The sequence below is a fragment of the Ahaetulla prasina genome, chromosome 1 (assembly GCF_028640845.1).
Source record: "Ahaetulla prasina isolate Xishuangbanna chromosome 1, ASM2864084v1, whole genome shotgun sequence".
In the NCBI taxonomy this organism is placed as follows: Eukaryota; Metazoa; Chordata; class Lepidosauria; order Squamata; family Colubridae; genus Ahaetulla; species Ahaetulla prasina.
Genome location: NC_080539.1, coordinates 22,510,413 through 22,525,604, shown reverse-complemented (window position 1 = coordinate 22,525,604; position 15,192 = coordinate 22,510,413). Strand labels below are relative to the sequence as shown.

The 15,192-nt window shown below is 39.6% G+C and overlaps 1 protein-coding gene across 1 annotated transcript in view; it reads right to left on the bottom strand.

Moving 5' to 3' along the window:
- Nucleotides 1-15,192, bottom strand: part of RABEP1 (rabaptin, RAB GTPase binding effector protein 1) — a 75,707-nt gene that overhangs the window by 24,062 nt on the left and 36,453 nt on the right. The window contains exons 5-7 of the mRNA XM_058164395.1: nt 6,147-6,266; nt 3,914-4,049; nt 771-949 (exon numbers count right to left, since the gene is read on the bottom strand). Coding sequence (XP_058020378.1) covers nt 771-949; nt 3,914-4,049; nt 6,147-6,266 — 435 coding nt within the window. The remainder of the gene's footprint in view (nt 1-770; nt 950-3,913; nt 4,050-6,146; nt 6,267-15,192) is intronic.

Below are 15,192 nucleotides of genomic sequence, written 5' to 3'. Positions count from 1 at the left end.
GGTACAGTTTGAAACAGAGTCCCCTTTGCAAGCACACAAAGGGCATTTGCCACGAGAGACTCCACCAGCCCAACAAACCTCGCGGTGTTCTGCCACGAGCAGCTCCACCGGCGAGATGTTGAGCCTCATGGAGTTCTGCTGTGAGCTGCTCCAACAGCACAAACCTCATAGCATTCTGCCAGAGTGGCTTTACCGGCACGATGAGGTAAGCAGGTACAGGACGTGTGGGGCACCTCCAGCCCCCCACCCCCACACTAGCTTGATTTTTACACCCGCATCTTGCCCCACCTCATATAGGGCTTATTTTGGGGGTAGGGGCACATGTGTAAAAATCAAGCTAGGGCTTATTTTTGGGATAGGTCTTATTTTTGGGGAAACACAGTAGCAGCTGGGCTGGAAAGCTTTGCAAGTTGACACCTTGCTTAGCAAAAGAAATTCTGGTCTCCATTGTGTTAGAATGTTGAGGATTATCTTACATGATTATCTTACACAATGTAAGCCGCCCTGAGTCTTCGGAGAAGGGCGGGATATAAATTCAAATTTTAAAAAAATCTATATAATTCACAGTGCATATCCTTCTTCCGTTCATTCTGCATATGCACACCCAATCTCCCAACCTTTACCACAATGCATGTTAACCCCATCTAGAGATCTGATGTCATTAAGAATATAGCCCTCAAATATTACAGCACTAGAAATAATCTACTTACATTTCTCTTCTTCAACCATAAGAAAACTTGGCTACAAATCTCAGTGCTGTATTAGCTAACCTGGTCTTTTTTCTTTAGTTCTTCAACTTGCCGCAGCTGTTCTGAAGTCAGCACCATCTCCATCCATTGCATGTCCCTCATCAATAAACGCTGTGACTCCAAGAACTGGTCATTGGCCTTCTGCCACGTGTGTTTGAGCTGATTATGTTGTTGCCTTTCCTGCTCTAGTAGATGGCATACTATATGAAAACAGACAATGAACTCTATATGAATTGGTGCAGTTAAGTTTGCTCACAGAGTTTATTGTGATAATATTTTGTACGCATCTAGGAGCATACTGAAAAGCTAACATATATAATTAGAATCAGAGTAAGCATATTGTTCAAGTATTCCTCATTTAATGTCACAGTTTGTAGTTGTATGGACAGCAATTACAAGATACATAAAATAAAAAAAGACTATTAAAAAGCAAAGAAGTAAAATAGAAACTATATAGCTTAAAACAACAGCATGAAAATTGATAATAAAGTTTTATATATTTGTAAACATAAGGAACAATACAAAAATTTCAATATATTCACATACTCAATATTTCTATCCTATCAAAAACAGAGATAAAATGCAGCAAAAGGAATCTTTTAAATTTTCTTCAAGACTCAGAATAACAGAGTTGGAAGGGACCCTGGAAGTCCTAGTCCAATCCCCTGCTCAAGCCAGAGACCCTACCATTTCAGACAAATGTCCAATCTCTTTTTAAAATCCTCCAGTGATGGAGCATCCACAACTTCTGAAGCCAAGCTGTTCAACTGATTAATTGTTCTGTTGGAAAATTTATCTTTATTTCTAGATTAGTTCTTTCTTTGATTAGTTTCCATCCATTGCTTCTTGTCCTTCCTTCAGGTGCTTTAGAGAATAGGTTGACCCCCCTCTCTTTTGTGGCAGCCCCTCAAATATTGGAACACTGACATCATGTCACCCTTAATCCTTCTTTTCATTAAACTAACAAAACCTGTTCTTCATTGTTTTAGCCTCTAGTCCCCTAATCATCTTGGTTGCTCTTCTTGGCATTCTTTCTAACATCTCAATATCATTTTTATATTATGGTGATCTTAACTGGATGCAATATTCCAACTGTGGTCTTACCGAGGCATTATAAATAACACATCTATAAGATAACACTTCACCTGATCTTGATTCTATCACGCTATTATGCAGTCTAGGACTGCAATGGCTTTTTTGGTGGCTGCAACACACTGCAGATTTAAGTGATTTGGGAATAACTTTCAAATCCCTGTCGCATTTACTACTATACAGTTATGAAGTCAGGTACCACCTATTCTATATCTGTGCATTTGGGTTTTTCTGCCTAAGAGTAAATTGTACTTTTCTCACCACTGAATTTCATTTTGTTAGATAGAACCCAGTGTTCAAGTCTGTTGAAATCCTTTTGTATTTTTAGCCTATATTCTGTCGGTTATTTCTGCCAACTTGGTGTCATCTGCAAATCTAATGAGTTCCCCTTCTATCTCTTCATATAAATCATTTATGAAGATACTGAAGAGAATTGGGTCTAAGAGCCTTGAGGTACCCCACTGCATTCTTTTCTCCATGTAAATGCAGTTCCATTAAGGATACACATTGGTAAGAACTACTCTTTGTTATGTTTTCAGCCAATATAATTTTCCATAACTTTGAATGCCAAAGAAAATATAATTTATTTTCTTAAGTTGTAGCAACCACTACAGCAATTGAATTCATATGTTTTGTTGCACCATTAATTTTATGGGGTGTAGTTCATTTTTTATTATTTACTCAAACTGATGTAATAAGAAGTTACATTTTGAAGAGCTCAAAGCTTGATTCATCTCAAACTCAAATCAAAGGTTCTTTTGATGTAAGACTTTCAAGAGAATGCATATTGAGTTCTTGTGGAAGGAATGGATAAGTAGAAACAGTATTAAAGATTTATTTGATGCATAATGCTTTACATCTCCTAAACTATATGTGCATACAATAGGAGCTACTATGAATATAAAAGGCATACTTGAGCCAGATAATCTACAGAACAGATTATGTGGAATCATTCAGCTAAACAATAAAAAAAAACATTTTAATAACAATTTTATAAGATCCTGTCTTAACACAGTCAAATTAGATGTGAGCCTCAAAAGGATACTGATAACTAAGAAACAGTATTCCAATTTTATTGTCAAGAACACATGAAGAACTGAATTTACTACTTGATATTGCTCTTACATAAGCTTACCCTATTTCAACAACATTGCTTCTTTATAGCTCTTCATTAACATTGAGTTAATATTCTTTATAATTACAGATAGTCCTTGATTTATGACCACAATGGAGCAGAAAGCGAGACAGTTGTTAAATGAATTTTCCCCATTTTATGATCTTTCTCCCCACAGTAGTTAAGTGAATCCCTGCAGTTTTTAAATTAGTAACACAGTTGTTAAGTAAATCCAGCTTCCCCATTGACTTTGCTTGTCAGAAGGTTGCAAAAGGTGATCACATGATCCCAGGATACAGCAACTGTCATAAATACAAATCAGTTGTCAAGCATCCAGATTTTGATCATGTGACCATAGGGATACAGCAACAATTGTAAATGTGAAAAATGGCCATAAATCACTTTTTTCAGTGCTGTTGAAACTTTGAACAATCACTAAACGAATGGTTATAAGTTGAGGACTACCTGTACTATTCTCCAGAAAACCATTTGTTCAGATGTCAAATAAAGGGTAAGGAAAGTCAAAAAAGAAAAAACTCTACAAATTACAAAATAGTTCCCTTAATATGCATTACATATTTAAAAAAATAAAATTTAACTTTATATACATACTAATTGTATATCAAAGGCTGGCTTCTGGTTTCTATGAAGCTTCCTGCCTTCTTAGAATTGTGGACTCTAACAGTTATTTTTCCAATATGAGATGACATTACATTGTATTATAGGCATACAACTTAGCTTGAGCATGTAGTTGCATGTTCTAAATCAGGGTTTTCAAACTGGCGGCCCGTGGGTTGGAAGCATCACGTGTAGGCCACAGCCGCCCCAGCTTCGCAAAGGCAAAAAACATCACGATACGTCATGTGACACCACGCAACACAATCAAGTTTGACACCCGTGTTCTAAATCTACATTAAACTATTATTTTCATATATTTAGCTTAGAGAAAAATACAAACCTTCATGAAGTTCTTTCCGTAATTTTTCTGCATCTTCTTGTAGAACTGACTTTTGAGTGTTCAAAACAGCTACATACATTTCTAGATCTGTCCTACAGGATTTCTCAGCTTCCAAGAAGTTATTCAGTTCTTTAACCTGAAAAACATACAGAAAAGCAAAAGTTAATGGTTAGCATAGATATTTATCAAGTATATTTCTAAGCATGTTAGAAAAAGTTATTAGTCAAGAACTGTTATACTGATATATGTAACAGTATATTTAGGTCTTGTATATTACCCACATTATAGCTTTACAGTGGTGCTTCAATGTTTGTGAACCCTTTTAAAATTTCAATATTTCTGTATAAATACAGTATATGCTAAAACATGGCCTGTTCTACACACATGTCCTAAAACTAAATCAAGAGTACTCAATAAAATAATTATCAAAAACATTGTATTTGTTCATTGAGTTATTGAGGAAAATCATTCAAAAGTACGACATCTGTAGTTCTCCTGATTGATTACGAGACTGGAAAAAGACAAGCACGGTTTCAAAACTGGAGGAAAAAAACATTGATAATTTGCACTCCATGGTGACACTTCTCTGATAGCTGAAAAATCAAATTACTAACGAATATCCACTACTCTATTAACAAATATCAAGAAGAGTGAAAAAATGGAACTGAGATTAAATATGAAACCGAAAATAAAGATAACAGGTGGAGCAAGGAAATATTGACAAGGAATTGACACAGAAGATATTGGAATGATGGGTAATATCCGTCTTCTGGGATCAACTATTAACAGTAAAGAAATCAGTAACCAAGAAATGTGTCATAAATTAGTATCTGGTAATGTAATATGAAGGCCTTGGAAAAAAATATTCCTTGATGTGCTGATGCATACAAAGTTCAGAATTATGTCCGCAATTGTTTTCCCTGTGACACTCTATGGAAGTGAATGTTGGATTTTGAAAAATACAGAAAGAGTATTCACAATTTTAAAGTTGATGCTGGAGAAGACTCTGTGGATAGCAGGGAAGACAAACAAATGGAGTACAGATCAATCCAAGTTGTCACTGGAGACACAAATAAGCAGGCTGAAATTATATCTTAGATCAGAGGTCTTCAAACTTGGCAGCTTTAAGACTTGTGGACTTCAACTCCCAGAATTCTCCAGCCAGCATAGCCAGCACACCATATTAATTTCCTATTTTTTAAAAAATTAAAATGTTGCTTACTTTAAGAACTTTTAGCCCATACTTTAGATTCTAAAATGACTATCGCAAATTATATAAAGGCTTTATATAGAAGTGTAAGAATAATAATAATGTATAATTAAGACAAGAGAGGATTTTAAGAATGTGGCTGTTTGCTTCACTGGTATCTTCTGCTTCAGTTTCATAAGTTAATAGCATGCAAAGATCTTTATGAGGAGGATCATGAAACGTCTCCACCACAGTATTTGTAGAAAGGTCAACTCTACAGTTAGAAAGATAATGAATGCTGCTTCCTTATCTTATAATATTCACTTGCTAAACAAGTTCTTCTATAATCCTCTGATGAAAGGAAATATTAAAAGTTATTAAGAAAAAAGAGATGATGTACCTGGGATATCTTGAATATTGAACAGCGGAATTGCTATTAGTTTATTAGGAAGAAGATGCTATAAGAAATAAACCTGTTACAAAATACCGCTTAAAGGCAATCATTTTCTCTATTCATGTAATATGCAAAATTCCAAGGGAATATTGAAATATGTTGATAAAAAACAGAAGGAGAAAGAAAGATTTTAAAGTGCAGTATTAGTTTTCTCAAACCATGGTGTATTATCTAAATGCCATATATACTTAGCTTATCAGGACTGAATGTGAGGCCCAGATATTCAAATCTTCATTGAGTTTTAACATTCTCTAGTAAACTTATGTTTTCTTAGTAAATTCAAAATATATTCAACAAAATACAGATGAAGCAAAGCTACAGTTCTGAGTTTTGAAGAAAGCAATGATGCCATGGCATGGACAGGGTTGAAGGAGAAGAAAGGATACAGAGATAATTGTATTTTTAAATATATTTATAATGCTTAGTGACAATACTTTACTCATAGAAATCTCCTATGGTGTCACCATGTTTCCTGTCCAAAAAAGCATGAAAAACGGCATGTAAAGTAAAGAAACAATATGTAGTATTGTTAGATTGGTAGTTATTATACTCTTCCTCAGGACTTATTGATAGCATTTTGTTTTACTCACCTTTGAAGCTTCCAGCTCTTTTATTCTTTCTTCAGCTTCAGTCAGTTTATCCTTTAAAGTTGCAATCTCCTTCTCCATGGGCATCACAACTGAACGAAGTTTTTCTGCATCTTCTTGAGCCTGAAATCAACATTAAATGATACAATAAATCCATCTGTGACCTGATTTCAGTTATCAGTCTACTGACTGAGTCCTAACAGAATCTCAGTACTGTATCAGTTTTAGGCAACAGATTTCTTGTGTGCCGAATGTATAAAAGACACACTGACACACATTGACAATTTCAAAGCTACTTGGGTTCAATGAGAACAGATTGTTCCATTTACTTACAATTGGTGTTTCAATATAATACTATATAAGTAACTCAAGCAAAGAGTAGAGAAACCTTTTTCAAAACAATCATACAATGAAACATCAGTAAGAACAAGATGGTATGTTATGAAGGCAGTATTAAAAGGAGAGTGTATAAACCAGATTAGCATGATAAAAAATATATCAGCATAAAAGGCAAGTAAGCTTTATTTAGAAATTAATAATTTATTAGTAAATTATAACAGAACTGAATCAAATAGGGTTTTTTTACAAACAAATAATAAATCAAAGAAGAGAGTTTGATGGTTTGGAGGCAGATAAATGTCCTCTCAGATTATTTTTGCACAGAGTAATTTTACTACAAACATGTAATAAAAATTCTAGAATACTGTACTGGCAAATGAAGTGAAAAAAGCTAATGAGAAACTATATAAGTGCAATTAAAAATAGCAATGGTCAAATTGTAATCAAAATTAAAGGGATAAGTGAACAATTCAAACTTTCAGCAATTATATTTCTCACATAAACCTTCAATAAAAACCAATCAATATTTAAATAAATTAACATTCAGTTCCTGAGGATATACAATTTATGGAATCTCCTTTTATATTTCAGAAATCATTTAAGTCTTGAATATTATTCAAAATGCAAAATCTTGTGGATTGTCAGGGAAATTCTATAAGGCATTTAAAAAGATTTTAGTACCTGAATTTCTATATTTATGCAATAATTTGCATCAAGGGGAAATCATCCGAGAAAATAACGAATCCGCATATAGACGAGAGGTCGAACGACTAGCCTTGTGGTGCGACCGAAACAATCTGGAACTGAACACATTCAAAACTGTAGAAATGGTGGTAGATTTTAGGAGGAACCCTTCCATACCCTCTCACAATACTAGGCAACACAGTATCAACAGTAGAAACCTTCAAATTTCTAGGTTCTATCATATCGCAAGATCTAAAATGGACAGCTAACATCAAAAACATCATCAAAAAAGGACAACAAAGAATGTTCTTTCTGCACCAACTAAGAAAGCTCAAACTGTCCAAGGAGTTGCTGATCCAGTTCTACAGAGGAATTACTGAGTCTGTCATTTGCACCTCTGTAACTGTCTGGTTTGGTTCTGCAACCCAACAAGAAAAACAACAGACTTCAGAGGATAATTAGAACTACAGAAAAAATAATTGCTACCAACCTGCCTTCCATTGAGGACCTGTATACTGCACGAATCAAGAAGAGGGCCGTGAAAATATTTACAGATCCCTCACATCCTGGACATAAACTGTTTCAACTCCTACCCTCAAAACGACGCTATAGAGCACTGCACACCAGAACAACTAGACACAAGAACAGTTTTTCCCCGAAGGCCATCACACTGCTAAACAAATAATTCCCTCAACACTGTCAAACTATTTACTAAATCTGCACTACTATTAATCTTCTCATCGTTCCCATCACCAATCTCTTTCCACTTATGACTATGACTGTAACTTTGTTGCTGGTAATCCTTATGATTTATATTGATATTGATTGTTCCTGATTGCTTATTTGTACCCTATGATTATCATTAAGTGTTGTATCATTAAGTGTTAAATTTGTACCCTATGACCATCATTTATGTGGTAAATGTTTTACCTTGATGAAGGTATCTTTTCTTTTATGTACACTGAGAGCATATGCACCAAGACAAATTCCTTGTGTGTCCAATCACACTTGGCCAATAAAAAAAAATTCTATTCTTTACCAGAATCTTAGAAAATGCTCTAAGATAATGTGGAATAAGAGAAAAAACTCCAGTATTTGGCATTTTATAAGATGGGCTTGTCGATCGAAAGGTTGGCAGTTCAGCTGTTCGAATCCCTAGTGTCGCGTAACAGGGTGAGCTCCCCTTACTTGTCCCAGCTTCTGCCAAACTAGCAGTTCGAAAGAACGTAAAAAATGCAAGTAGAAAAATAGGGATCATCTTTGATAAGAAGGTAACAGCGCTCCGTGTGCCTTTGGCGTTTAGTCATGTTGGCCACATGACCACAGAGCCGTCTTTGGACAGTGCTGGTTCTTCGGCTTTGAAACGGAGATGAGCACGGCCCCCCTAGAGTTGGGAACAACTAGCACATATGTGCGAGGGGAACCTTTACCTTTAAGCCCATCTCACTTCTCAATACGAATTATAAACTGTACACTAAATTGTTAGCCAACCAATAAAAACTGATTGTAAGTGAAATTATTCTTATGGATCGAGCTGGCTTTATTCCAAATTGCAATATATCTACCCCTTTGAGCCGCGGTGGCGCAGTGGTTAGAGTACAGTACTGCAGACTATTTCTGCTGACGGCTGGCTGCCTGCAGTTCAAATCTCACCAGGCTCAAGATTGACTCAGCCTTCCATCCTTCCAAAGTGGGTAAAACGAGGACCCAAAATTGTTGGGGGCAATATGCTGACTCTGTAAACTGCTTAGAGAGGGCTGTAAAACACTATAAAGCAGTATATAAGTCTAAGTGCTATTGCTATTGCTATTAGAAAACTATGAAATATTATACAAATTGTAACATAAATAAACCTTCATTAACCACATGTTCTTTATATATATTTAAACCTCTGATTATCTGAAAGTACAATTTTTAAAATAAAAATTATTTTAAATTTGACAAGCTTCTATAAGTTGATCAAACGTATTCATGGATCAACTAAAGCTCAGATATGTCTTAACAGCAATGATTCAGATCCCATTATGGTTTTAAGAGGTACCAAGTAGGGTTATCTTTTATCACCAAAGTTTTGGCAACAGCAATTAGATATGAGCCAGCAGTGTGCAGCAACTGCTAAAAAAGCCAACACAGTTCTGGGCTGCATAAACAGAGGGATAGAATCAAGATCACGTGAAGTGTTAATGCCACTTTATAATGCCTTGGTAAGGCCACACTTGGAATATTGCATCCAGTTTTGGTCGCCACGATGTAAAAAAGATGTTGAGACTCTAGAAAGAGTGCAGAGAAGAGCAACAAAGATGATTAGGGGACTGGAGGCTAAAACATATGAAGAACAGTTGCAGGAACTCGGTATGTCTAGTTTAATAAAAAGAAGGATTAGGGGAGACATGATAGCAGTGTTCCAATATCTCAGGGGTTGCCACAAAGAAGAGGGAGTCTGGCTGTTCTCCAAAGCACCTGAAGGCAGGACAAGAAGCAATGGGTGAAACTGATCAAGGAAAGAAGCAACTTAGAACTAAGGAGAAATTCCCTGACAGTTAGAACAATTAATAAGTGGAACGGCTTGCCTGCAGAAGTTGTGAATGCTCCAACACTGGAAATTTTTAAGAAAATGTTGGATAACCATCTGACTGAGATGGTGTAGGGTTTCCTGCCTAGGCAGGGGGTTGGACTAGAAGGCCTCCAAGATCCCTTCCAACTCTGTTGTTATATTATATTATATTAGATGCAATAATCAGATTAAAGGGATTAAAAATGGGAGACAAAGACATATCCTTTAAATCTATTTGCAGATGATATGATCTCAAATACTTTCCTTCAGCTAGATATATTAAAAAGCATTACTGGTAAGACGACTTTGTAGAGGTATAAGAACCAACAGCTAATTTTCATAAATCACATTTGATGTTTATTTGTACATTCCCAAAAACTCAAAAGGAAATTTCCACACTTTTAAGGATTCCAATAGTATATAAATCTTTAAAATATTTAGGTATCACTATTACTAAAGTATCATTAAAATCTTTAGAAATAATTATATACCAATATGGAAGAAATTAAACAAAGAAATGAAAAACTGGGCTTTAAAACATTTCAATATTTCTGGACAATTTTCAAAGATAAAAATTAAAAATTCTTGCATGGTGTAACTTTTTGTTTCAATGCCTCCCTGTGGTATTTTCAGATCAGCCTTTAAGATATTGGAAAAATAATTAATTAATTAAATAAAATATATTTTGCTTTCATGCACAAAAAGTGAGATTAAATAAAACGGCTTTATATAGAGGTCAAAGCTTAGAAACAGTGAGGCTAAGATCAGCCCAATTTGTTAATCTACTATCAAGCGACATAAGATTTCATTTTTTATGGAATGTTGGCTTGACACTTCTGGGAGTTGAAGCCCACCCAAGTTGCCAAGACTGAGAAACTCTGCTCTATCCTAACTAACCTTCTTCATTTCATTCTCCAAGTTTTCCTCTTCTTGACCTTCTGAAAGTCGCCTTCTCAGCTCTGCTATTTCCCGTTCAACGTTCTCTCGATATTGATTCCACTGAGATCGGTCTTGTTCCAATCTGTGATGAAACTGGCCTTCATATTCACGGACAGTCTCTGAATAATAATAATAATAATAATAATAATAATAATAATAATAATAATAATAATAATAATAATAATAATAATAATAATAATAATAATAACAACAACAACAACAACAACAACAACAACAACAACAACAACAAAAATAATCTTTGCTGACAATCTTGTTACAAGACTACCAGAAGTCCCAGAGTGAGATTCTTAAGCATATTATTTGATATACACCTAAAATGCACCAATCCAACAAGTCCAGGATCTAAATCTTCTAGAACAGGAAATAGCACCTTCACTGAATTTGTACAGCTTATGATTAAATATCAAGTTCAGACTATATTTTCCAAGTAAACATAGAAAATGTAGATGCTGTAGTCACACTTCAAAGATTCAAACCAGATTGTTCTAGTGGCTGTGATAGAAGTGACTCTGTAAACTTTTCTACACTAGATAATATTTCAGATATTAACAATAAGTGCAAGATGGATACAGAAGTACCATAATCCTTCATGTAGTTATCAACAAGTCTTTGTTTTTCAAAAATACATTTATAATTTCATATCTGATAATGAAATAGAAAATCTGTGCAGAGTACAAATCAAGAGTCATTCATTCATTTCATTCATTTATTAGATTTTTATACCGCCCTTCTCCCGAAGGACTCAGGGCGGTGTACAGGCAAATAAAAAACAGACTAGACAATAACCTATAAAATGCAGAATTAAAAAACTTATTATACTTGCCTAAAATTTTAAAATATATAAAAATTAAAACCCCGTTTAAAATTAATAATAAAACTATACAATCCGTAAAATTTAAGCCAGCCCCGCGCGAATAAAAAGATGCGTCTTCAGTTCGCGGCGAAAGGTCCGAAGGTCAGGTATTTGGCGTAAACTCGGGAAGTTCGTTCCAGAGTGTGGAGCCCCACAGAAGGACCTTCCCTGGGGGCCGCCAGCCGACATTGCTTGGCGGACGGCACCTGAGAAGTCCCTCTCTGTGAGAGCGACGGGTCGGTGGGAGGCATATGGTAACAGTAGGCGGTCCCGTAAGTACCCAGGCCCTAAGCCATGGGCGCTTTAAAGGTCATAACCAAAACCTTAAAGTGCACCAGCGACAGGTAGCCAGTGCAGTCTGCGCAGGAGGGTGTTACATGGGAGGTACGAGACCCTCCCTCTATCACCCGCGCAGCTGCATTCTGGACTAGCTGAAGCCTTCGGGTGCACCTTAAGGGGAGCCCCATGTAGAGAGCATTACAATAATCCAAGCGAGAGGTAACGAGTGCATGAGTGACTGTGCACAAGGCATCCCGATCAAGGAAGGGGCGCAACTGCCGAACCAGGCGAACCTGGTGGAAGGCCCCCCTGGAGACGGCCGTCAAATGATCTTCAAACGACAGCCGCTCATCCAGGAGGACACCTAAGTTGCGCCCCCTATCCTTTGGGGCCAATACCCCGCCTCCAACAGCCAGCTGCAGCTGCAGCTGACTGAATCGAGATGCCGGCATCCACAGCCACTCCGTCTTGGAGGGATTGAGCTTGAGCCTGTTTCTCCCCATCCAGACCCGTACGGCTTCCAAGCACCGGGACAGCACTTCAACAACTTCATTGGGGTGACCTGGGGTGGAGAAGTACAACTGAGTGTCATCAGCGTACTGATGGTACTTCACCCCAAAGCCACTGATGATCTCACCCAACGGCTTCATGTAGATGTTGAACAGAAGGCGAGAGAATCGACCCTGCGGCACCCACAAGTGAGGCCCTCGCGGTCGACCTCTGCCCCCTGTCAACACCGTCTGCGACCGGTCGGAGAGATAGGAGGAGAACCACCGATAAACGGTGCCTCCACTCCCAATCCCCAGCCGGCGCAGCAAGATACCATGGTCGATGGTATCAAAAGCCGCTGAGAGATCTAATAGGACCAGGGCAGAGGAATAACCCCTGTCCCTGGCCCTCCAGAGATCATCCACCAATGCGACCAAAGCTGTCTCCGTGCTGTAACCGGGTCGGAAGCCGGACTGGAGCAGGTCTAGATAGACGGATTCTTCCAGGTATTGGGGTAGCTGATGCCACAGCACTCTCTACAACCTTCGCAACAAAGCGAAGGTTGGAGACTGGCCGATAGTTTCCCAAAATATCTGGGTCCAAAGAGGGCTTCTTAAGGAGGGGTCTCACCACCGCCTCTTTCAAGGCGGCAGGGAAAACCCCTTCCAACAAAGAAGCATTTATAATCCTCTGGAGCCAGCCTCGTGTCACCTCCTGAGTAGCCAGCACCAGCCAGGAAGGACACGGATCCAATAAACATGTAGTGGCGCGGAGCCTCCCCAACAACCTGTCCACGTCCTCGGGAGCCACAGGGTCAAACCCATCCCAAACAGGCTCAACAAGACGTGCCTCCTCTCCCTCGCTTGGATCATCCCAATTTCGGTCCAGACCATCCCGGAGCTGAGCGATTTTGTCGTATAGATAACCACTAAACTCCTCGGCACGTCCCTGTAACGGGTCATCCCGCACCTCCTGATGAAGGAGGGAGCGGGTCACCCGAAACAGGGCGGCCGGGCGGTTATCTGCCGACGCAATGAGGGTGGAGGCGTAGGAACGCCGCCTCCTCATTGCCACTAGGTAGGTCCTAGAATAGGACCTAACTAGTGTCCGATCAGCTTCGGAACGACTGGACCTCCAAGTGCTCTCTAGGCGTCTTCTCCGGCGTTTCATCTCTCTCAGCCCCTCGGAGAACCAAGGGGCCGGTCGAGATCTGCGCCGGGTCAGAGGCCGCAAAGGCACGACACGGTCCAAGGCCCCAGCCGCGGCCTGTTCCCAGGCCGCAACTAGTTCCTCAGTCGTGCCGTGGGCCAGACCCTCAGGGAATGGCCGAAGCTCCGTCAGGAACCTCTCAGGGTCCATCAGGCGCCTGGGACGGAACCAACGTGAGGTTCCGTCTCCCTGCGATGGTGGTGGCGGTTCGAAGTCTAGGCGAAGGAGAAATGATCAGACCATGAGATTGGTTCTGTTACTACATTGTCTAGTATCAGATCATTTAACCACTGACCAGAGATATAAATCAGATCCAGCGTGCCTCCCCCCATGTGCGTAGGGCCATCATTTACTCGTATCAGGTCCAAGGCCGTCATGGAAGCCTGGAACTCCCGAGCTGCAGTTGATGATAAGCCAGCTGATGGCAAGTTGAAATCCCCCATAACTATAAGTCTGGGAGTCTCAACTGCCACAGTGGCCAATAACTCCAGCAGCTCAGGCAGGGCTGTGGTCACGCAGCAAGGAGCCAGGTACGTGATCAACAAGCCCAACTGATTCCTATGGCCCCACCTCACATAAAGGGATTCACAGCCGGCAATCTGAGGAACAGTGGCCTCCTGGCCGACCTCTGCCCCGTCAACACCGTCTGCGACCGATCGGAGATAGGAGGAGAACCACCGATAAACGGTGCCTCACTCCCAATCCTCCAACGGCGCAGCAGGATACCATGGTCGATGGTATCAAAAGCCGCTGAGAGGTCTAATAGGACCAGGGCGGAGGAACAACCCCTATCCCTGGCCCTCCAGAGAACATCCACCAACGCGACCAAAGCCGTCTCAGTGCTGTAACCGGGCCGGAAACCGGACTGGAACTGATATGCCACCATACTCTCTACAACCTTCGCCGCGAAGCGAAGGTTGGAGACCGGACGATAATTACCTAAAACAGCCGGGTCCAAGGAAGGCTTCTTGAGGAGGGGCCTCACCACCGCCTCTTTCAAGGCGGCCGGAAAGACTCCCTCCAACAAAGAAGCGCTCGTAATCGCCTGGAGCCAGCCTCGTGTCACCTCCTGAATGGCCAGCACCAACCAGGAGGGGCACGGGTCCAGTATGGGCTGCATAAACAGAGGGATAGAATCAAGATCACGTGAAGTGTTAATGCCACTTTATAATGCCTTGGTAAGGCCACACTTGGAATATTGCATCCAGTTTTGGTCGCCACGATGTAAAAAAGATGTTGAGACTCTAGAAAGAGTGCAGAGAAGAGCAACAAAGATGATTAGGGGACTGGAGGCTAAATATATGAAGAACAGTTGCAGGAACTCGGTATGTCTAGTTTAATAAAAAGAAGGACTAGGGGAGACATGATAGCAGTGTTCCAATATCTCAGGGGTTGCCACAAAGAAGAGGGAGTCGGGCTGTTCTCCAAAGCACCTGAGGGCAGGACAAGAAGCAATGGGTGAAACTGATCAAGGAAAGAAGCAACTTAGAACTAAGGAGAAATTCCCTGACAGTTAGAACAATTAATAAGTGGAACGGCTTGCCTGCAGAAGTTGTGAATGCTCCAACACTGGAAATTTTTAAGAAAATGTTGGATAACCATCTGACTGAGATGGTGTAGGGTTTCCTGCCTAGGCAGGGGGTTGGACTAGAAGGCCTCCAAGGTCCCTTCCAACTCTGTTG